The sequence below is a fragment of the Falco rusticolus genome, chromosome 4 (genome assembly GCF_015220075.1).
Source record: "Falco rusticolus isolate bFalRus1 chromosome 4, bFalRus1.pri, whole genome shotgun sequence".
Lineage (NCBI taxonomy): Eukaryota > Metazoa > Chordata > Aves > Falconiformes > Falconidae > Falco > Falco rusticolus.
Genome location: NC_051190.1, coordinates 14,352,719 through 14,375,631, shown reverse-complemented (window position 1 = coordinate 14,375,631; position 22,913 = coordinate 14,352,719). Strand labels below are relative to the sequence as shown.

Genomic DNA, 22,913 nt, shown 5'->3' with positions numbered 1-22,913 from the left:
GTAAAGTGAAATTAGTTGCAAGTGGACTGTAGATGAGCAAAGGGATTCATAGGATGTTGCACCTCAGCCATACTTTGAGGTTAATTCATTAAAGATAATTGGAATGTTAAATAGTTTCCTATAAGGAATCGCTGCTTAAGTGGCCTAACACTTTTAGTCTGATTGAATCAAATGCTAATCAGTAATGTTCAGATTTTTGTTACGCTTATTTATGCACTGGCCACCCTGATTACTTCCTTGACTGCTGGCAATGTTTTCTGTCAAGGGTGACAGCCCTTCAATCACCTGAAAATAAGAGCTTGGATGAGGGGAACTTCAGCAAGAGGAACTGCCTGTTCCTGTCCCTGTATCAATAAAGTCTGTGTTAAAAATAGGAGCAGTTGAACATCCTTTCAGTGTTTCATAGCTGATTAAATCCTCAGCAATAATTCTAGAGGAAACACATTGGTGTGGTTCTCTGTGCGACTTGACAAAAACAGATGTACCACTGCACCCAAAATTCAAACAAATGAGCTCTTGGCACAGGCATAACATCAGTGGGGTTGCAACCCAAACTGTGGTCTGGGTGCCTGAATGTGGCCTGCTGGACTCCAGTCAGCAAGAGAGATTCCTGGTCCTTGGGAGCAGGGAGAGGAGGTCTGGTCTTCCTGGCTCTGCCCCACCTCCCACTGGGTAGAAGCCATTCAGTGTGGTGGGACACAATATCCATGCCCTCATGCAGGAGAAAGACAAATGAACATGGGATATGTTCTCCATCATAAAAGCACAATACCAAAGCAAGTTGGACAGAAGCGAGAAGAAATTTTGGTTTACATCAGAAAGCCAAATACCAATCTATAGCCTTTTACAGTTGTCTTTTGCTTTCCTTGATTTATTACTGTGACATGTGTCCTCTGCATCTATTTACTCTTACTTGGGGTCTCAGGTTTGCATATTTCATTTGCCCAGATGGCCTGCATCACTTTGTGAAGGATGATCTTTCTGTGCTGAAAAGGTGTGTGTGCCAGGTCCCATGCATGTTATCACTTATTTATTGCCTCCCTGGCGGCATGCTGTCGCCAACAGGCATATAATTAGACTAGCTCAGGCTGGAGACCCTTGGAAAGTGTGAGTACTTTCATAATTGGCCAGTAAGCACGTAGGTTTGTGCTTGAATCCTCTACAATTTCTGTTATCGTAAGCTCAAGTTTCTTCAGTGATATTTCTCTTCTATTCTTATAAAAAGAGGAAATTCTTGCGTTTTGGATCTGTTCTCATTTGTGTTGACTGACTTGATGACTTGTTATTAGAAACAGCCGGCTCTTGCTTTTAGAGAACTTTCCAGTCATTTAAACAGAACAGCAGTCTCTTTCTTCTTGTACTCCCATCCTGCACAAAGGAAAAAGCAAAAGGAAAAATTGAAAAGTAAGACTAGGAGAGAAATGTTATCAGAAACAGTTAAGCCAACAGCACAATCTGCAAGTTCTGTGCATACTGTTATGATATCTGAAACATAATTATCAAGCTTAAGTTAATTAGACTAATGCTTAGAAAATCTGGCATGGCAGATTGTGGTAAGTAATTATATATACCGATTAAAAGATGTAATACACAGTGAGCAAAACCAAAAAGAAAACTCCATTTGATACAGCCAGTGAACACAGACAATTAAGAAGTCAAGTAGATGAGCACTGACAAAAATACTGAACTTTGTGGAAGATGATGGGCAAGATGCCAGTTTTCCAGTGGAACAGATTTTGCATAGTATCAGTCAAACTTTTGTTTTGTGAAAATCCATGCTACTGTTTCCTAACTGAAATACATGAAGGGCCACTTGCTTTTTTCATTAGGATTAGCTGACATGAATACAAGGGTATGTGCAAACAAGAACATGACATTAGAGTACTAGTTTACATTATATATAGAAGTCATGTAAATGGCTTCTTAAAAGCAATTCACAAGATGTCATGTGAGAAATAAAGCTGTGAAGACAGTGTCTTCTGCAATTAAATGTAACGTAACGATGCTTATGGGTCAGAATGAATGAGGAGAGCTTGTGTGCCTCTGTAGACCTCAGTACACCTAGGTACATGCATACAGAAAACCCTGGAAATGCAAAATGAAAATGTGATTTATTATTTTTATTATTAATAATTTTGTTTAAAGGCTAGTTAAAAAAAAAAAAAAAAAGACAGACATAAAGAAAGGAGAGAAAAATGCAGCAATAGACCTTCTGTGGAAGAAGTTCTGCTTGCAAGGTACCCTGCTTTGACTTTGAATTGTGTCTACATGAATAATATTATTTTGCAAATCCTCCCCAAAGCGTGTGACTGTACAGCTTATGCCCCAGTCAGCTCTCTCCTGAAGAATGAATGGGGAACCTGCAAATTCCTAGTCTGGCAAATTGGGATGAAGCAAGCCCATGCTAGATTCATTCTCATGGCATTTAATCCACAAGTATTTGACTGAGCTTCTGGGGTAATGTACAGCCTCTTCTCAGCTGAGCCATGTGTTTTATTCATATCTGCTGGAAATTGCTTTCATTTCTGTTGATCTCATTGTTTCCTAAGGCATGAACAAGCTGATTGAACTGAAAGCAAACAAAATTACTTTTTGTCTCTGAAAATTAGGAATATTTGGGTTGCTTTTCCTGTCGCCATACCCTTCCTACCCTCCAACCCCCATGCTCATGTGGTCGCCCCATCCATGCAGTGTGGGATTTTCTGTATCTCTGAAGCCTGTCCTTTGAATTGTAGTAAGACAAGGTGGTGATCTGCTGCCAGGGTATCATCACAGGAACAGAACTTGCAAAAATATTGCAAACAAAAAAGTTCCTGTGACTCTTCCTGATGAATATTTCTAAAATGTCTGTGCTCAAATGTTCGAATGTTAATTCTGTCCAAAAGCAATGATACTGAAGTCTACATATTGAATAATAATTGTTATGCAAATGCTATCAATTCATGATTCCTATATAGAAACTTCAGGATGTCTGGGAGGTTATAGCACGGGTAATGGCAACTGTTTTTTTCCCAGGCAGTTTAATAAGATTTTTCAAAGTATTTTCATCAAAAACACCTTCCTACTAGTAGAAGCTATCAGCCTTAATTAACTGCAACATGTATCCAGCTAAAATTAATTCACCCCAAATTCACAGTCCCTTCACTGAAATTAATTGCAGAATATTATATTCCCAGCCTATTATACTGTCCCTGTTCTTCGGCGTGGGCTTTATGTGGGTACAACTGTGGTCTTATTCCCCAGAAAAAGAATTTGAACAGAAGGCCAACATTGCAGCTTGGAAGAGGAGCAAATAGATTCCTCCTCCTCCAAGTGAAGTCAGCCTGTGCCCCTCCGCCCACTGAAAAAGCCCCTGTTATCCCAGTCTGAGTTTCACCAAGTAAATAAGAGCTCCTGTATTGGGCCCCTTGCCTGTGACATTTTGTTCCCATTTGATTTAGTGTATGAGTTAAGAAGTTTATCTGATGCATGAAGGAGCCTGCTTGAACAATACCAAACTGTTCCTCATTTTCCCTGCTCTTCCCTTGTCTGGGTCTTTCCACTGCTGCTGGGAAGGCAACGCAGGGACTTCTTGCAAAGCTTACTCCTTCTGCACCCATCCATCCCAAACAGAATCTTGGACCATATTCTGCTATGGGTAACATATCTTTGTAAAGGTTGTACAACAGGAAAAAAAGAAATTGGGTAAAAATCCCGTGTTGATGTTTCTTAAGAGAATATCTGCATAAGATTTTTGGCTATATTAACTGAAGTGGGAAAACCGGAAGAGGTGACTGACCATCTGAAATCTCCAGTTCTGTTCCCCTATCTGTGTCTGGTGCCATCCACTTCCATCATAACATCCAGAATTGCAAGCCTCCACTGATTTTATAAATATTGTAGACATTGAAGATATTTTTTTCCACTTTACTGCTACTTTAAAAGATGAATTTGCAGACTCTGGGGCATTTGCCCTTGACAAAACTTGTCTGGTTCTTATGTCACTAGGTCAGTGGAATATCAATAGATTCTTAATGCAGTCGGTCTTTTAGAGTTTCTTTCATTTTTCAGAGCAAGAGTAAATGTCATTCATATTGGCAGGCTATAATGGGAACATTGAGATACTAATTTATAAAAATATACACAGCTTCTTTTAAGTAGTTTGGGTCTCCCTCTTGTGTGTCTTTGGTGTGTCTATACAAATTACAAGGTTAGATATCCCTTAAGATCATAGAAAAGGTCATTTTTTTTGTCTTTTCTACCCCATGCCTCGGTGAAGTATTCATGGTATGGCTCAGGTATTGGGATTGGGTTTAATGTTTCATGGCATCACCATCTGTTTTGTTGTTGCACTTGTTGTTGTTTTTTCCCTTGGTGGGGGGTAAGGGAGCATGGAGGCAGCAGTGAGGGATGCTGGCATATGGGTCCAGACCTGATACAGAAGATGAGCACCGAATATGCAGAAACAGGGTAGTTCCTCTGATCGAAGCTATCTTTTTTTTTTTTTTTTTTTTTTTTTTTTTTAAACATTAAAAGGCTTTCTGGTGAAAATTTGCCATTATGCATGTAGATCATCAGTGGCGGATAGTCTCTGTGTCTCCTCAAAGGCTATGAAGCCACATTAAAGTAGGCTTTTATATTATATGTAAAGTTCATTCATATAACTTAGCACAGTCATTGAAATAAAGCTCCTCACTGAGACAAATGGCATTAACAGGTTCCAAGGACGTATTCAATAGTTTTCCAGAGTATTGCGGTGGCTCAGTGGCAAAGGGCAGCATAGAGAAAGGCTAATCATGCAAGGGAAGGCAGAGCACCAAGAAGGCTTTGCTGCAGGTGCCCGAGTCCCTTGGCCAGCTGGTGGTGGCACCTGCTCCTCGGCCACTGGACCTGGGGACAGCCACAGTGACACAGAGACCTGGGGGGACAGAGTGGGTTTCTCTACAACAGGTTTCATATAGATGAGTTTTAAGCTCTCTTGTGACTTTATTTTTACTATAATGAGGCTGTTTAGCCCATAATGTTTCGCCAAGATTTTTCAAATCCTTTTTGATCATCTTGCTCTTTTTCAGCATTTCCCTCTTACTGCTGTTGATTTAAATGTCATGACATTTTAAACATGACTTATTATAACAAAACAGTATATAAAACAATATGCTGCATAATAAATGCAGCCGTATTTTTTGGAGTGAATGTTAAATGAGAGCAATTTATTCCTCAACCTATTTTAGTACCTACCTACTAGAGGGTATTGGCTGCTTAAATCCCGGGGAGGCAATCTCAGAGGTGAGGTAGCCTGGCGTGTGCAAGGCTGAAAGCTAAAGAAGTATTTGAGGGATGCCTGGGGGAAAAGCCTGTCCTGAGGATGTAGCTTCATCCAGGAGCGCTGTGATCCTAAGCATCGCAGGGAAAGCAGACAGGGCTATCCTAGGAAGATCTGTTGGCTGGTGAGGGGTCCCCTGAGAAGCACACGCAAAAGCAGCTTTGAAACCCCAGTGGTTTGCCTCAAGCTTGCAGTATGTGTCATTTTAGACAACTGAAGTCTCCTTAAAATCCTCCTACAGTCAGCAGAGAGAGTGACTCAGAGTATGAGTTCCTCCAGGACACATTGACTGAATGTTTTCTTCTTAATTTTAGAAAGTGTTGGGAGGGGGTGGGCATTTGTTTAATATGAATAGGCTAATTCCCCAGAGAAGAAATCTGCTCTCTGCTGTGACCGTTGTGGGCTTTCCCTGCAGCTCCGAGAGATGTGGTGAGCAGGGTGGGTGAAGCTCCCCCCGGGAGATGGGGGCATGCTCTGCATGTCCCTCTGCACGCTGAGTCGGCTCTGTGCCTGCGCTGTAGGACTTGCAGCTGATAGCCTTTGTGCTGGCAGAAAAATACAAAGAAAACAAATAAACCAAATCAACCTCCCTAACACATGTGTCTTCCTTGGCATGTCATGAATCTTACTGAGTGTGCTCAGGGTATGGCAAATATTTGTCTAAAGTTAAGAAGATTAGCAGGGGAAGTTCTGACTTTGAAACTCCCTGCGCTGGGAGCCAGAATACATCAGCCTGATACAGATGCCTCGAGGTTATCTCTGCTCTTGGAGTGGGACATACACATCGCTCTGCAGCTCTGACCTTTTGGGAAAAGGCTTTCAGTCAAGTAATACATGCACCTGCATGAAATTTTTGAATCACTGACTCTATCCTTGATTAAAGTGCTTTTCCTTGATTAAAAATAGCCTTTTTCCAAATGAGTAATGTTGCATGGCAGGCTATGCACAACAGGGTAGCATTTCCTCCAACATTATCACATTGATGACATTGCCATTTCTTACCTGGCTCTCCATACAACACATTTCTCTTGTGTAGGCAACCCTCTCTAGCCAATGTCATTAGGAAGCTCCCCACAATCATCTACCTTTTCTTCCCAGGTGAGGAGTACTGCAGAGGTCTTTCTAACATTATCTGATAACTAGGAGGATAATGGGCACAGTGAAAATATATTCAAACATCTCTATAGGTTCTGTCCTGGATTCATATCAGGTTGTGAATAGCAGTTCTCCAAGTCTTTGGCAGGACTTTCTTACCCCAGTGAATATTCCTTCAAGTATCTCCTTTGTAATATGTTGACTTTCCAAGGATTTTTATCTTAGTTGGAGCCAAACTGGAAATCTGTCAAGATTTGAGCTCTTCAAAGTGCAATCTACATATTTTGCCGAATGGTAAATGTGTTTTCTATACAACCGTCATTCTGCTTGTGGGCTTGCTTGTGTCTCATACTTTCAAAAGAAAATTTCTTAGGATTCCTTTTATATTTATTCTTTTTTGTATGCAGAATTGTTAGAAACTAGTGTTTGCAGAGTTTATTTTAGCAAAGCACTTAAACACATATGCTTAAGGGTTTTACTTAACCTTTACGTGTTTCCACAAAATTCTCTTTGAGTGCTTTGCTAAAAAGGGTGCAGTTACTCATATGTCCACGTGAAGTGTGAGGTTCAAGTCTTTCCCCAAAGCACAACAATAAAACTGAAAAAATATTTGCAGCCACTATGACAAAGAGTCGATAGGAGAGGAAAAAAACACCACTCTTTAAAACGCAGCTTTGAAAAACTGAGGTTTCCAATGGGATATATGCTTTGCAGCAATAATATCAGCAGCTGTGAGGTAGCAGCGTATTTCATGCAGAAGTGGTGAAACAATTGGAGGAGGATTTTCCAGTAGATAGTTAAAAAATTGTGTCTCATATAGAATGCAGGCAACTTGAGCTTCTTCTCCATCTCCTTAAATAACTCAGATTTAACGCAGGGAGTAAAAACCACCCCAAAATCAGAGATTTGTGATTTATGCAAATGCAGATATTGGTATGATATAGAATCTTAAGCAAAGTCAGCAGATGAGAAAATTATAGGATGTGGGTTTTTTCCTGCAGTGTTCACTGTAAATTAGAGCAATTAAATTACAGCAGTCTTGTAGCAGTAATTAAATATGGAGATGAGCCCAGAGATGCAGAAAGCATTGAACTGCCTGAGCTGCAGAGTAGAAGCAATGGTAAAAGGGGCTTGGAAACTCATCCTGATCCTGTATCAGCAAGCCAGGCCTCTTGCACTGTATTAAAGCAATATCTTGTCGGTGGTCAAATGGGAGCATGCAATGCTTTTTCTCTGCCTGTATTTTTGCCTTTCCTGGGGCCCTGCCCGGAGCAGTTGCAGGGGGGAATATCCAGCTGGGCCATGCCCACAGCTGGGAGCTTCTGCGGTGATTACCCCCAGGTAGGTAGGATTTAGAGCCATGTGATTGCAGCATCCCTGAGAAGCTGCGATTGCAGCATCCCTGAGAAGCTGCTTTGTGAAACTTCTGTGTTTCATTAATTATTCTTTCAATTTATGTTGCTAGTCAAGTTGAGGCTCAAACCACAACTGTAGGCAAATGAGGTGGAGACAGAAGGCATGGGCTGGCAGAGGAGGCTGCCCACCAAAAAGCCCACACTTCCTTCAGCAAGACAGCAGAGGGAGAAGAAAGGCTAAAGCATAGCAGGAGGGTACAGATAATAGAAGTAAATATCACAATTGTATTATGGGAAGGGGTGGAAATGAAGTTTTACGATGAGGATATAAGCTAAATATAAAGAGAAGTGAGAGGAAAGAAAGCACAGGAGAACAAGACCAGGGACAAGAAGGCAAAGGAGGCAATTCAGGAGTTAGATTGATGTAAAAGCAGTAACAAGAGGAGGCTCAGATGACTGGAAGTTGCCACCAGGACGCCCTTAGTATCACCAAAAGGCTGAGGAGCTATAGCCAGCTCAGTTGTCACGTTTTCCTCCCATGTGGTGGCATGCTCTGGATGAAGCCCCACCACAGCTGCTCGCTGCAGCGCAAGAGCAGGGGGCGAGGATGTGCTGGGGGTGTGTGTTCATCACAAGATTCTGGATCCATGAGGGAGTTGGAGGAAAAACTACATGTAGCAGCCCTGGGATTCTTTTTGTCTCCCATCTCTGGAAAAGAGTTGCCACTGGAGACAGGGGATAAGACATCCAGCCTCCTCATGGCTCACATGTTGATCTGATGAATATCTGAAATGTCACTCTGCAGATTTCACCCAAGTGTGGGAAATGTGTGGAAATGATGCCTGGGTATCCCAAGGTGCATTGGTAATAATGCATACCAGCAGCTGGGTAATGCCTAATATCTGATCCAAACTGCTGGCAAAAATTTGTTCTTGTTCTGTTTTTTTTGTTGCTATTGGCTGCTGGGTTTGATAATACTATATTTTACAATTGCTGAAGCAGTTGAGCTCTGTTGTGTTGCTGCAGTTTGGCATAGCTGTTCTCCATCACTGTAATTTTTCTTTTAGTTAAATGCATTGGAGGTTATAAACTCTTAACTATCAAGCAGTAAATACTCATGGGCAGTGAGAATAGTGCTAACTACCACAAAAGCTTCTTTACCAATACTTTTGGCTAGTGCCCTATATTGACACGGGTTGTTTTTCTACTGGTATTATGGCATAAATAGAACAAACCATAATATAGATGTTACTTCAAATACCAGTCAGTCATAGACCCAGGTCCCCTGTAGTCTGCTGCATTGAGCTGGGCTTCTCCACAAAGGGCAAGAAGCAGAGGTTCCCCAATGTGAATGTGTTATAAAACAATATTGTGTTTCCCTTAAGAATTGCAGTGATAAAAACATAGACCATTCTGCAGCACTAACAACTTTAATAAAATAACATAAAGCACAGCTGTCAGGTCTGCCAGCATCTCACACTGGGAGACAGGAGTGAGAAAATGAACACTTTTCACAAGCAGAAATATTCAAAGAGCTCCACTGTTTACAAGTAATCAAGACTGACAGTCATAGATTATTGGTGGAAGAGCATTTTCTGCTTGAGGTGAAAGAAGAGGATAATTTATCAGGAAGCCCAAGAAGTCAGACATCAGTAATGATCTGCTTGAAGAAGGGCATATCTTAGAAATAGCGTGTTTATTTATACTGCAAGGCAAGAAGATGTACTAAGTTATAAACAAGAGTTTTAGTGCTTGAAGAATGTTGAGCAGATACAGTGTGTAATTTGCTGGGCAGCTGCGATTAGAGAATTGACTAATGTGTGTCTCGGTGCTTGTTCAGCATATTAAAAGAAAAAGTTAGCATAATAGAGATTGTCTAAAAGAAATACTGGTGCTCTCTCTTCCTATCCTTTCGAAGTTACGCGAGCTATGCCAGTTTGGTTGCTTACCTTATTTTTAATGGTTGTGCTTCTGAGACTCCTGTAATACAGCAATGGGTTTGGCTTCAGAGAATGTGGGGCTTTCTGAGTTTTGCAGTAGAACATCTTGTCTCTCTGGTGTGGTGTTTTTGCATCACCCCTCTTCTGTGAAAACAGGCAACGTACCAGCAGTTTTAAATTGGTAACTACCTTGGAGTTGTACAGAAAAGGTTTTACGGACTGTGTGTGCCTTGGCATGCCCTGTGGCCTGAAGCAATGCAACGCTGTGTGTAGGCAGACCCCCACCTCCCAGCCCTTGTGCCATGTCCTGCAGGAGGAGTTGCTGTCCAGATACCAAGAAATGCTGCTTCCTTCCTGGCATGCAGCCTGGAAGGGAAGGATTGGCTTAGAGTTAGAAGATTGAGCTCATGTCAGTATAAACCACCATGCGGATCCATCCCTTGTAGTTTGGTATTTGTTGTCTCCGCTCCTGCCAGGCTCGCCTGAAGCTTATAGCTTTTTTTTATTTTATTTTATTTTAATTGTTATAGCTTCCTAATTATTCTTTCTTTCACTTATTGTAGAGATTGTAAATTTTAGTCTGTGTTTGGCCAGCTTTGGCCAACATTACCACAACATTGCTGAGGACAGGCTGTGCTTCCCCGCATTTCTGCTCCACATCTGAGGGATCTGGGTTTCAGGGAAGACAAGAAGTCTCCAGCTATCCACCAAAGAGTGCTTGTCAGGAGAGCCTGGCGTGCCAGCAGAGCTCAGCCACAGCCCCTGGCAGTAGCCCCATCACCCCATGGATGTCCCTGGAAGACCCTGAGCAAAATCTGTCCCCTTTGCTTCAGTGTTTTGCACAAAAGTGACTCTTGTAACCTCATCATGTGCTACCTCCATGTCACTTGAACTAGCGGTTACTTATCACAACTGGAAATGCATACGTTTGCTTGGGAAAGGATTCTGAAGGTGAGCAGTTTCTTCTAGAAGCGTTTATTGCAAGAAGGACAATGGTCGTTGTTTAGGAGTGTTTGGGTAACACAGAAGCCTTGTCCCAGGAACTGTAGAGAAGGTAGCCAAAGTGGTTTTGAGACACTGTGGATCAGTCAGTCCCCACCACTGTTCAGATTGTCCAGGGAAACCCAGGCGAAACATCTTTCACAGAAAATAGTGTCAGGCAGATGATGTGGGGCTTTGGATAAAATTTCATTTGTTTTCTTTTCAGAGTGTGCAGAAGTAGAATTGTTCTACAGAAATTATCACAGACTTCAAGCTAGTCTGTGTTTGAATAGAAGAGTAAGGATGTCGGCTTAAGTTCTCGGGCTTTTTCTGTCCGACTGGGCAGAAAAGCAAGGGGAATCACTGGTTTTTACAGATGGATAGCTGGCAAAGAGAGGGTTTTTTTCCCCTTTGAGCAGAACTTTGGAGTGTTCTCCAGGTGTGAGAGAGCATTGCTTCCCCTGTAGAATCCAAACTTTCAATAGCATGTCAAATGTTTGCAAAATGCACGGCTGGGACTTGGGTGTGCATGTGAATAGAAGCACACTCCAAGGCACAGAAGTCCCTTAGAAACAAGTATCGACTGTTACATGTGTCTCCCACCTGAATTCTATTTGAATACAATTTAATATGGAAATATGTATGTTCTTCTTTCCTGAATGTTGTTTTACAACAGCCAGAATACTAGGGAGACTGGTTTAGGCTCTTAAAAAAAAAAAAAAAAAAATTAAATAAAGTAGTTTTGCTTACAGAGGTCTTCACGTGGAGATCTGAACCTGTTTGAAAAGTATGTTACATAAGAAAACATGAAATAGCCAGGTGAGACCAACTCCTCTATGATCACAGATCACCATTAGCAGCTGCTAAGAGAAGATCTGAAGATCTGAAGAGAAGAGAAGATCTGAAGAACTGGGCAGATGCACAGATGTGCCTCCATTGTGATTTCCAGACTCCATTAATTTGTGGCATGTAGAATCCCTGAGCTAGAGGTGGTATCAGCAGACCTTAATTTATTTGCCTTTCATCTATTGGTACTGTTAATCTTAAACCTGCATAATGTTCGGCATCCAGAACATCATCTAGTAAAAGGTTATCCGTAATTTAACTATTTGGCTTCAGAGTAGCCGGCTATACAGTTTGGCTTGTGTCAGAGCTGCAGGGTGGTGGGAGAAGGGTAGGTGGCCACTGGAGAAGTCTTCCAAATGTCCACAGTGGTGGTTAGATAATATCAGAGACTAAGTGGCATTGGAGTGCTAATTGCTTATTGCACTTCAGAAATTACTGACATGCTAAGAGGGTTGAATTCAGAATAGTTCTGGGATCCTGTTAGGGTAGACACAGCGCCTTCGTAGTGACATAATATCGTCTATAAGTCAGTTGAACCATGAATACATTGGCCGTGGCAGTGATTTAACACCGCAGACTGTTGTTCGCCATACCCAGTGTGCCCACAAACTGTGGATACGTGTTTTCAGTAAGGGGCGCGTGGCCGCGGCAGAGCGCGGTGAGGGGTGTTCGGGCGCTGTTGTGCCAGGCTGGGGCAGGCTGTTGGGACTGCGGGCTGTGCACCCGGAGCCAGGGCTGCTGGAGTTGGTTGGGTTTGAAGGCAAGTTTCACAGAGCATTGCTGCTCCCCATAGAGCAGCTTAAGGTTTTAACCTTAAGTCAAAGATTGATTATCTTGAAAGGTTAGCAGTTATGTAGCAAAAGAAACCCTCTCCTTTGCCAGCTTTGAGAAGTCACTATGGTCTGCGACTTCACACAGTTTTAATTTGGACAACAGCAGCCGTTTCAGGATATGCCTTCTAATTACTGTTCAGTTTCTTTGAACAGGAAAAACAAAAATAAAAACTACAAGTCAAATCCCCGCTTTACTGGTTTCCTCCTGGAGTCAGCTCTCACCTGGGTTGCACAGAAACAGGATAGCAGGGGAGGGCAGCAGCCAAATCACATCACCAAAAGCACTTCTTGCAGGTGAAACAAGGAGGCTGTGAGGAGCAGGGGCTGCCCTCCCTTGCCTGCTAGCTGTTGCCTGCTGTATCTCCTGCTGGTGTTAGGTCTAATGAGCAAGACATTGGTTTTTTAGAAAAAGAGCTCACACCTCAGACAGACAATTGATTTACCACCACTCGGCTTGTCCTGGTGCATCCTCTTGTGAAGTGTAAGTGCTCACAGGCCGTGGAAAGTACAGGATGATGTATGCTGTTTCTTATAACTCCCTCTCACTGCCAGCTCAGATGAGGTACCTATACACCACATAGGTGTGTACAGTGGGGGAGAGCAGGCACATGGACGCAAAGGACATGGGTTGACAGTGTATACGTTGTGCCAGTTCATGGCTTTCAAATCTTTCTCTAATTCTGTAGCATTATTACAAGATGGATTTATAACACACCTAGAGCTAATGTAACAATGAAGATTAGTTCTCTACTACGAGAACAGTAATACACTTTAATTTGCCTGCAGCTACTGTAAAGTATTGGCATGAAAGGAAATAGCTTTCTAATGCAGCTTCATCTGCTGAGCAGGAAGAAATCTGTGCTGCAGAATATAAACCTACATAGGACTATAGCTGGCAGCGAAATTCAGAGTAGGAGAAACACAGCACAAATAAAAGCATTTGAGTTGGATGTATGCTAACAATCCTAGTTTATTGCTAAACATGCCATATACAGTAATGCAGTTTGCTTGGCAGGTTCAATATTGCTTCATCTTTGGTTTTTCACTTCTTCACCTTCTCTACTAAAATTTGTACAGGAATAAAAGGTATAAATTCATTAGTTTCCAACTTTGTTTGTGACTTTAACAAAAAGTCGATACAACGTTCCTCAGCAGCAGTGATACTGTTAACACAATCTGTGCTGTGCTCTGTACCTAGAGACGCACTAGAAATCTCAATACTTAGGCTGTTAATGCAAATGTTTCTGCTCTAAATGTGGCCTTCCCTTGAGTGTCAGGGATTCTTTGAGTGGACATGTGTACAAATAGTCACTCAAGTGCTGTCACGTTTTATTTGCCATAAAATAGAATTCCCTTCTTCTGGAAAGCGGGAAAACAAGCAGCTTCTCCCTTCTTCTGGAGAGACAAAGGATGTGTATTTAAAATTGTCATGCTGGAAAAAATATTACTTAATACTGCATGTGGGCTATAATTTATTTTGTGGGCATATTATGCAACCTAGATGCAAAAATTGTTTCGCATACTTTTGATCTTTTTCCCTAGTAAATCATCAATGAAATATAGTTTGCTTAAAATAACAGGGTTTGTTTCTAGACCAGGGATGTGCCTCGCTCTCAGCAAGGGCAAGGAAGGACTAATAACTTGCATGCAGGGAGGGAACGTATCTCTTCTGAAAACTCCTGATATAAACTGCTGGTGGGAAAGAGCTGCAACAGGGCCTTGTTATAACAATAGGACTTTGATGGGAAAGGTGGCCCCATGGGCAAGGGAAAAGCCAGAGAGAAAGTTTTACATGAATTTCTGGCATGGTAGCTTGTGCCTAGCTCACTCCACTGATGTCATGGGCACCTCAAAATATCTGAGTGCGTTGGTTATCCTATTAACTTACCTACCAGCTTTGCATCAAAGACTTGCAAGGTATCTGACCATCAATTCACAAAGGTGAACTCTGTCAACTGCCTACAGTTCACCCTGGTACCTTGCGTTGTCATAAATCCATCAGAGCCAGTTAACTACTGTCACCACTCTAAACTAGTAATCTTCATCTCTTCATCATCAGGGCCCTCCGTCCCACAGACATGTGGATAGTTAGATTGGTTACATACAGACATGCTCTGAATTTAGGAATAAAACTAGAAAAAAGATATCAACTAACTGTTCTTTTTTCTCTTCTTTCTTCCTCAAAAAAGTTGCAACGACATGACAAAGAGGATTCCCCTGACAAGTGGAGGACAGAAGAAGAAATGGCAGCTGAAGCAGCAATACTGAAGAAGTATTTTCAGGAAAATTAAAGGTAAAGTTTTACATATTGACTTATTCCTGCAACGTCCAAAACTCTGTTCAAGCCTCCACAGGCTTCTTGAGGTCAGAGGGGGAAGATGCAGAATAGAACAAAGCAAACCAGAGCTCTGCAGTTTGTATTGTTTCCAAAAGAACAGAACACTCCTACAGTGGCTGAAATAATGTTCTCTTTCTTGAACAAATCAGCATCATCCTAGAGCATTTAGTTTCCAGACAGCAAAAAATAACAAATCTGGAAATTAGAATCATCATCAGCTGCTTAAGAGGAATGTCTAAACTAACATATCCTCCCTCTGGTTTTAGAACAGAAAATAGCCTTGGTACCTCTATGAAGAGCTAAAAACTGGTGTGTCTGTGTACACCCAGACATGCATATGCACCTATACATACAAAATCCCAGAAGAATTCAGACTAGAGAGTGATTAAACAAATGCTAACTTCATCTGTCAAATCTTAAATCATCTGATCAGTTCAACTTTCAAAATTATGCCTGCTGGAAAGCTGCCTGTTCTGCTAAATTTTCCACTGGCCGTAGAAGCAAAAGAGGTTTGCAGGGAGAAACAGAAAAAAAGAAAACACTTGGCAGGCACTAACATTGGTGCTCTAGAAATTGAGAGTTTTTCGTTTTGTACCTGGAGTCCCAGAAGCCAGATTCTTCCAGTAGAAGTGAACTGGCCCCCGGAGATCAATATGAGTTACGCTGGGACGTACACTGCAGCAATGATGCCAAAACCTCCCTCTCCCTGTTCCCCATATGTCGTCTGCCATCGTCCAGCACTCTCATTTCTCTGTCATTTGTGACTGTTTCATATTTTTTTCCTCTGACGAACTGAAATGCCATAAATATCCCTCCTCTCTGCCTGTGACTCACTGCTTGCAGCTCAGCTTGAGAAATCTTGAGCTAAACTACACAGTGTGCATGTGGCAGCTCTCATCTCCAGTGCCATTCTGGCATCTCCATTTGGGCTGGTTCATTGGACTCTCCAGTTGTTTTTTTTTCTGCATGATGACCATGCTCTCATCTTCTCCAGTTAACTTAGCTGTGCCAACGCTTCTGTGGACTGGCACAGAGAAAGCTGTGTAACACACACTGTCCCATCTGTGAAGGAAGTTTGTCCTCAGCACCTGGGACCTAGGGTCCTCCAGGGCTTGGAGCAGCAGGGTTTGGACTACACAGGCAAGTTGCCACAGTGGCTGCTGGATTTGTATTTAGACACTCACTTTTCACCTTCTTAGAAATATACTTTTCAAAAATTATTTACTCAGCCAGAAAGAGCATATTCTTAGGTAATGCATATGTAAGCATTCTTTTCTACTAACAGAGGCATTATGTAGTGCTTCATCAATGGCGCAGCAGCAAATGAACAGCACTTAGGATAAAATGGTACATCCCTATTCCAACGTGATGATGTTCCCCATTATATATTTGGTGGGGTTTTTTTGGTCTGGTTAAAAATGAATTTGCAATGATTTTCTGCAGAGATTCTCAAAGGGCTTAGGATTAAATCCCCACATATCAATAAAATGTTCTTAGGCTCTTTCGATACTAAACACAAAACTGGATAGAGGGTTTAAATTCATTCCTGCAAGCAAATTCATGTGGCTGGACTTTTATTTCCATTTATTATGAAAATAAATCAGTGTATGTCTGCATGAATGACCTCTTGATACTGGTAAATTAAATCTTATTGGCATCATTATCATGAGAGTATTTTGCCTAGTACAGGCAGTCCTTCCAACCCTAGATTCCCAACACAAGGCACCACTGTCAATCTCTCCCCCCGACATTGTTTTGCTTCTGAGGTTTAAGGCTCTGAAACTAAGATAAAGGTGTATCTGAGCACCTTCTGAATTTCTCAACCTTTGTCTATGCTCTTAACCTTGCTTCTGAAGTAATGAAGATTGAAAACATTTGGCAAATTAACAAGGCTATATGCATCCTTCTTCAAAGCTATTTTTGTTTTTTACCTACAAAGGATTTATTTTGCCATTTATAAGTTTACCTGGATGCTATTTGACTTGAGTTCTTTCAGGCGGCACAGGGAAACTCAGAAAGAGCTGAATGTGGGTGTGCTGGAGCCAATAAATAGAAAATTTTAAGGCCTCATGCATTATTTTTCTACTTAAGTGTTTGGTTCCAAGAAGCCCAGCTCAGCTGGATTAGCCTGGACAGATTGAGCTGGGTTTCAGAGCTTTCCCAGTTACTCTTACATTTATCACAAGTCTTTCACCAACTGTCACAACTGCTGTATGTCTTGACCAGGTACAGTAGCGCCTTTTACCTGTATTTGTAGACTGTCTGTTCAAGAAGGATTTGCAGGTGACTTTTCTTTTTCCTAAGAAATACTAGAACAAGGCAGGAAGAAGCTCTTGATTCTCTCCCTACTAGGTTTGCTGGTGCTGATCCCTCTTGGCAGGTTGGGTTGCCACAGCTCAGTGCTTCTACACCAGTCTCCAGATGATCAGAAATAACCAGCCACTTGCTCAAAGAAATGAACCCCATTTAGCCTTGCTAAGTTTGCACGCTTGAGAAAATACTTGTCTTAAAATAATTTATTTGTGTGTGCAATTGCCTTGAGTGGATGAAACTGAAATCAGTGAGCGAATTTGTGGTTTGTACGTGTTTCTAGTCTTTCACTGCTTGTGCCCATGTCACTGTATCCTATCTCATTAGAAGGACTTCTCACTTCTTGAACACCCCCAGCAAGTGCAGACTCTGTGGAGCTGCTCGCAGGACTGTGTCTGCGGGGCCAAAGTTCAGCAGAACTTTATGTGGCTCTGGAGGAGGACAAGAAAAGGAAAATAAACTTTCTGTGGATGGGGTATTTAATAAATAATTGCCCCAGTTAGTTGCTCTTTTGCTTAGTAACACCAAGATTTGACCTCTTCATGAGCCATTACTTGTTTAATATCAGCTGTCGTATGGTCAGCTGTGTTTAGTAACTGGTTGCTTTCTGAGGTGGATCTAGGGGGAAAGAGTTTTTACTCAAAGAGCAAGATTTGATGCAGCATCTTAATTTCCAAGCCTGTTTTCAGAGTCACTTTTTAAATTTTCTATCTGTCTGTAGCTGGATAAGTGGTTCGATAGTCTGTTTTGTGCATTTTAAGTTACATATGCTAGAAAAAAGGGTAAAGATTAAAAGAGTTACTAACCTTCAGATAGTATATGAAAAATGTTTCTCTTCAAAGGCAGTTTCACTCTGTGTTGTTGTTTCTGAAGAAAGAACCAGGCTGTACAAGTTTCAGTAGAAGTTTTCCTATTTTATGTATAACTGAAGTAATAGTTTTATGCCATTAGAAAACCAGTCAGTCTTAAGTATGGTGTCAAAACATCCCTTTGCATAAAGGAGTTGACAGTGATATTCTGTTGCCTAGTGCTTGCTGAGTTACAAATATTCAATAGCTTTTAATTGCTTAACCATCTAAATATTTTGTGTCATTCAACATGCAAAATTCATTTTAAAATCTCTCCAAATAATGCAGGCTGTGTAGTCATGCAAGATTTCTGAAGTCAGTTCTCCCCTTTATCCCCAGCCTGGCAATATTTCTAGAGAATATAGTCTTTTCAACTTTGTCAGAGAATATAGATTATTTTTTTTTCCCCACTGTGAAAAAGAGACAATCTCATTCTTTGAGAGTGCTCCTTCTGTCTCACAGTTGCCTCTTCTGCACCAAGATCTCAGTATGTGTGGAAAGATGCTGTTCTATTGACTTCAGCAGGGAAATAACCACTGTTAGCAGCAGCTGACCAGTGGGAATTTAAACTGGTGTTTTGGCTTGCATCTGGTTTCGCACTGGCATCTCTAACAATCCATGCTGTATGCATGAAAGGGAGTACCAGAGCAATCCCATCGCTTGCCTTACATTTAAGCAAGTACAACAAGATGGCTTGCACCACCTTTCTTTGGTTGCTTTACTTTAAGAAAAGCCCTCCTATTATTTCTGGTACTTTAAACTGAATAGAACCATGAAATAATAACTATGTCTTGGAGTGGATCCACAGAGTGGAACTGGGACATATGCCATGCAGTGAGGACACAGTCTGCCCCAGAAGATGCTGTACCTGCAGCATGGACCCAGCACAGGTTGTCCCCTGGGTGGGTGCCACAGTGATAACACAGATGTGGTCAGAGGTATTTTCAGCAGTAGATGCTCCCCCGCTGTAGGCAGCCTGTTGGCAAGAGTCCCCACGAGTCACAGAAAATACAACATGCTGCGGACTCTGGTATGGGGAATGGGAGAAGAGGAAAAGGGGTACAGCAGGCAGGGACCCCTCAGTTTCAGAGCCTCATTTTACAGGCAGGGGAATTTTTGGAGTGCTTCCACTGGAGCCAGACTCAAGGTGGTGTCTGGTCCTGGGGATTTCTCAGAGCATTGCTGAGAGCTGTTCATGGCTGCACTTAGTAGCTGTTTGTGTATAATCCCTAAGTAAATACACATCCTAATAATCAGCTATAGATTTCTCTTGCACTCCAGACTTAAGTGCTATTAATTATATCCCCCACTCAGAAGCCTCCAAGAACCATTAATTAGAAAGCAGGAGCTGACGGTTTCTGTGTCTGTATGAAAGTGTTATGACCTGAGAGTGAAATATAAGCTTGAAAAGAAACCTTTACAAAGGTCACCTTGGAAAACATCACAACAATCTGTGAGAGGAAGCGAATGCAGCACTCCAAGTGTGCGTTTCAGTGTGACATTATGCTTTAGTAGTTGGAAATAGCAAAGAGAAGATGGATCATATCATAGGTTCTATGCTTTTTTTCCCCATTTCTGCAGTAAATATATATAAAGTAATCTTTTTGTCATTTCAATGGAATGCAAGAGAAGTTTATATCAACACAAATCCAGCAGACAAACATAATCTGGCCCATGCTGGTGTTTTTAAGTGTAAAATCCAGACCCACCACCTCTGCAGCAGGGAGAAGGTTTATGCACAGGAATTAAGTTATCTCTTCAAGGGAAGATGTAAAAAGCCAAAAGAAGTGCAACGATTGTGTACAGCAGTAATACCCACTCCAGAAAGCTCAGGGCAAAAGGCTTCCCCAAATAAATGTGGTGTGCTAATGCACAGCAGCCTCAGCGTCGAGGCTGATTATTTTTCTGGTTGAAGCATGTCATTATTCTTATGAAAACAAAGCTGCGATGGAGTTAGCTATGATTACAAGCGAAATGTCTTTCTCTTGTGGGAGGCCAGCATAAACATAATGTCCCCCTCATATGTATTCCAGGGCTTTATTTTGAGGCTGAGAGTAGTACCGTGCTGAAAGCTATACACCTCATTTTCTGGACTCCCAGTTCCCTGTAGGTGGCCATTTAAATCACCTGTAAAGAGTATATGAATCCCATACAGCACTGCTCGGATCCTGCGAGTATAGCTACAGTAGAAAAGTCGTGGTCAGAGACACAGACAAGATTGTACCCTATAAAGGCAAAGCAGCAAGTGCATTACTGTTAGCAAAGGAAGCTGATAGAGGGCCAGATGTTCTCTTAACTTGCACATCCAGTGGTCTGGATACTTACCTGGGCTGTCTGTTAAATGCCAAGTATTTTCAGTCTGATCTGTTCTTGGTTCATCATTAAGCTTTATGTATGTTGCATTGTATGAAAGGAAAATGGGGAAAGCCAAGAATAACTGATAGACATCGTGTCCCAGGACCTGGGATAAAAGAGTCAAGGTACAGGATAATGCTGAGCTTCAAATAAGGATAATATCAACTGTGGTCAAGTACTTTTATACTCAAACCTGTGCTAAAATGGTGCTAATCTCTTGCCCCCAAAGCTGCAAAAGGATAGTAAACAGCCAGACCCTCCTTCAAGCAGATTTGCAAAACATGTGCCAAGTAATTTCCAGGCTGCCATCAAACTGCCAGTCAAGAGGGGCATACAATGGAAACTGTTGCTCAAAATGCCATCGAAAGGGGAAACATATGTTTCAGTGAGAAAAGACAATCAAACAAAGAAGTGGGCGGCTGGGGAGTTGCAGCCGCAACAGCAGCAAGGATCCAAGCCTCACACACAGCCCCGGGGAAACGAGTTTGGGGGCCGTGCCCTCGTGTAACATTTGAGTAACAGCTTTGTATTTAATAAACTGAAATAATTTTCCAAGTATTGAAGCCAGCTCTAAACATGCTTTGAAGTGAAGGTACAAAACTGAAGATACCAAGCAAAAAGCCCACTCCACGCTCAGTTATTAGCAAAGGTTTCTGTTGTGTTATCCTATTGCTGTAGCTGGTGCATAATAGAACTGTCCAGAGGAACACTCCAGCCAGCGACTCAAAAGTGACCTCAAAGCTTGAAAGCTTCCTTTGTGTGAGTTTTGATATCTAGGCTGCGTAGGTGGAAAGGCATTAATAATTTCTCCAGTAAGTAGTTATTTGAAAAAGGAAGCGGGTGATGGACATTGGAAATATATTGAACTGAGCATACTTGAGGCTCCCTTGTTTGCCAGGATGTCAATCTCTACCCAAAAGGGCAGGTATGTGCCCGGTAAACCCAAATGCCCCACTTGTGTTAATGTCTGGGGCTGCTGCAGCCCTCCAGTTAGCACTGCAATAGCAACTGTGCCGAGTTTGTGCAGGGATTTTGCACGCCGTTTTTGCAGCTGCAGTTGGCTGCAGCTATTTCTATTTCTCTGCTTTGGGGACACCATCTAGGTCTGTCGTGGCACCTATTACAGGTCTTTTACTAGGATGGACCACCAAGAGAGTCATAAAATCAGAGCAGGAATGGGAAGAAATACCCCATTCATTCTCCAGTGTGTGAGACTTGCAGCATTTTCAGGCTGATGGTTCCAAATGACTGGTGTGTAATACCTTGGCATCAGGTACAGTCCCGTGGCAGGGTCAGCCTAGATGAGGATACATAAGAGATGATGATTTTGAAAGAGCATTTACAGGGAGCTTATATAAGCGATCATGCACCCCAAAGACTCTTGCATGAGGTTATTATAGCAAAATTGATTTGAAGAGTAAGAAACTGGATTTGATGACACAAGATGCCCTTTCTAATCCTTTGTTCCTATGACTAGCGGTCAACAGAGCTGGGGACTGTGCTGTCTTACTCAGGGACATCAGAGAGGTGGCTTCACTTCATGTTTGTTTTTTGTAAAATGCTGCTGACCTCCTTTGGAGGGTGCTTTGTGAGTTAGGAATGAAAAGCGCAATGTGAAAGACAGGCATTAGTTTTATTTGGAAGTGAACTTTATTGAAAAAGTAGATAATAAATCAAACAAATGGTCCTCTTTCTTGCTTTGATATATAATTTTAAAATAGTTGTGTGCAAAGATTTTCTCCTTTCTCTATTGCACAGGCTATAATAGGAGCCAAAATGTGCTGTGTGTGGATTTAACACCGAACATTTCCTTTTGCCTGTCGCTGTCAGTGTTTCCTGTTGGAACATAGTAATGAGCACCTAAGTCGTTAGCAATAAACAGCCTTACACTTTATCTTACTAACAAAGATTAGAGATACTGTTATATGTAACTATCTGTTATGTTTGGTATTTCTCAGGTAACAAAGTGTTTGAAAAATATCCTGTGACATAAGAAACTTCCCAGAAAGACAGACCTCATTCTCCGGTTCTCAGTGGCCCTGGAGCTGCAGCTGAGCAATTTTATTATGTTCTACAAATATGGGATTCTTCCATGAAAAATTTTATTGGACCTTTGGATATCATCAAGGTTGAATTTCAGCTAAGACAACTAACAGCACTGATTCAAAATATTGCTCTGAGTAGTAACTCATATTTTTCTGAATTGTGTACTTGGGAACGAATCTTTTTAAATTGTCCCTTGGCCTAAATTGAAATAAAGTGCTAGCAAAATCAGGTAGCTACTGTGTTTAGGTATATTACAAAGCATTTACTCTGTGTTGCACTTTTTGATTCAGTTATTGTGTATGACAGAAAAAGTAGATTTTTATTTTTTTAGCAGTATGACAATTCATAAAACCTAAGGCTTTGTTACAGACTAGCCAAAAGAAGCTTGGAGAGCTACCGTTTTGTCAGGTAAGGTGGTATAACATTTCCTAAGATCTTCCCTTTCTCTGTTCCTTTTAATTCATTGTCACAGTGCTTCTGGAGCGTAAGGTGGTATAAACCACCTCTGCAAATCAATGAATATGTAAAGGTGCTAATGGCATAGTAATCGCATTAGGGTTAGACTGACACTAATGTCCTGCTTGCAGCAACGAACAACACGAGTGGGAGCCACCCGTGTGGAACACTCCGGCAGGAGGAGATGCTGCGCTCAGAGCCCTGCACA

The 22,913-nt window shown here is 41.7% G+C and overlaps 1 protein-coding gene across 2 annotated transcripts in view; it reads left to right on the top strand.

The window, feature by feature from the left end:
* FHIT (fragile histidine triad diadenosine triphosphatase) overlaps nucleotides 1–22,481 on the top strand; it is a 613,983-nt gene extending 591,502 nt beyond the window's left edge. For both annotated transcript variants that reach the window (XM_037385512.1, XM_037385513.1), the window contains 2 exons: nucleotides 14,542–14,645; nucleotides 22,162–22,481. In XM_037385512.1, the coding sequence (XP_037241409.1) occupies nucleotides 14,542–14,643 (102 nt within the window). In that variant the 3' untranslated portion in view covers nucleotides 14,644–14,645; nucleotides 22,162–22,481. The remainder of the gene's footprint in view (nucleotides 1–14,541; nucleotides 14,646–22,161) is intronic.
* Nucleotides 22,482–22,913: the final 432 nt, after the last annotated feature.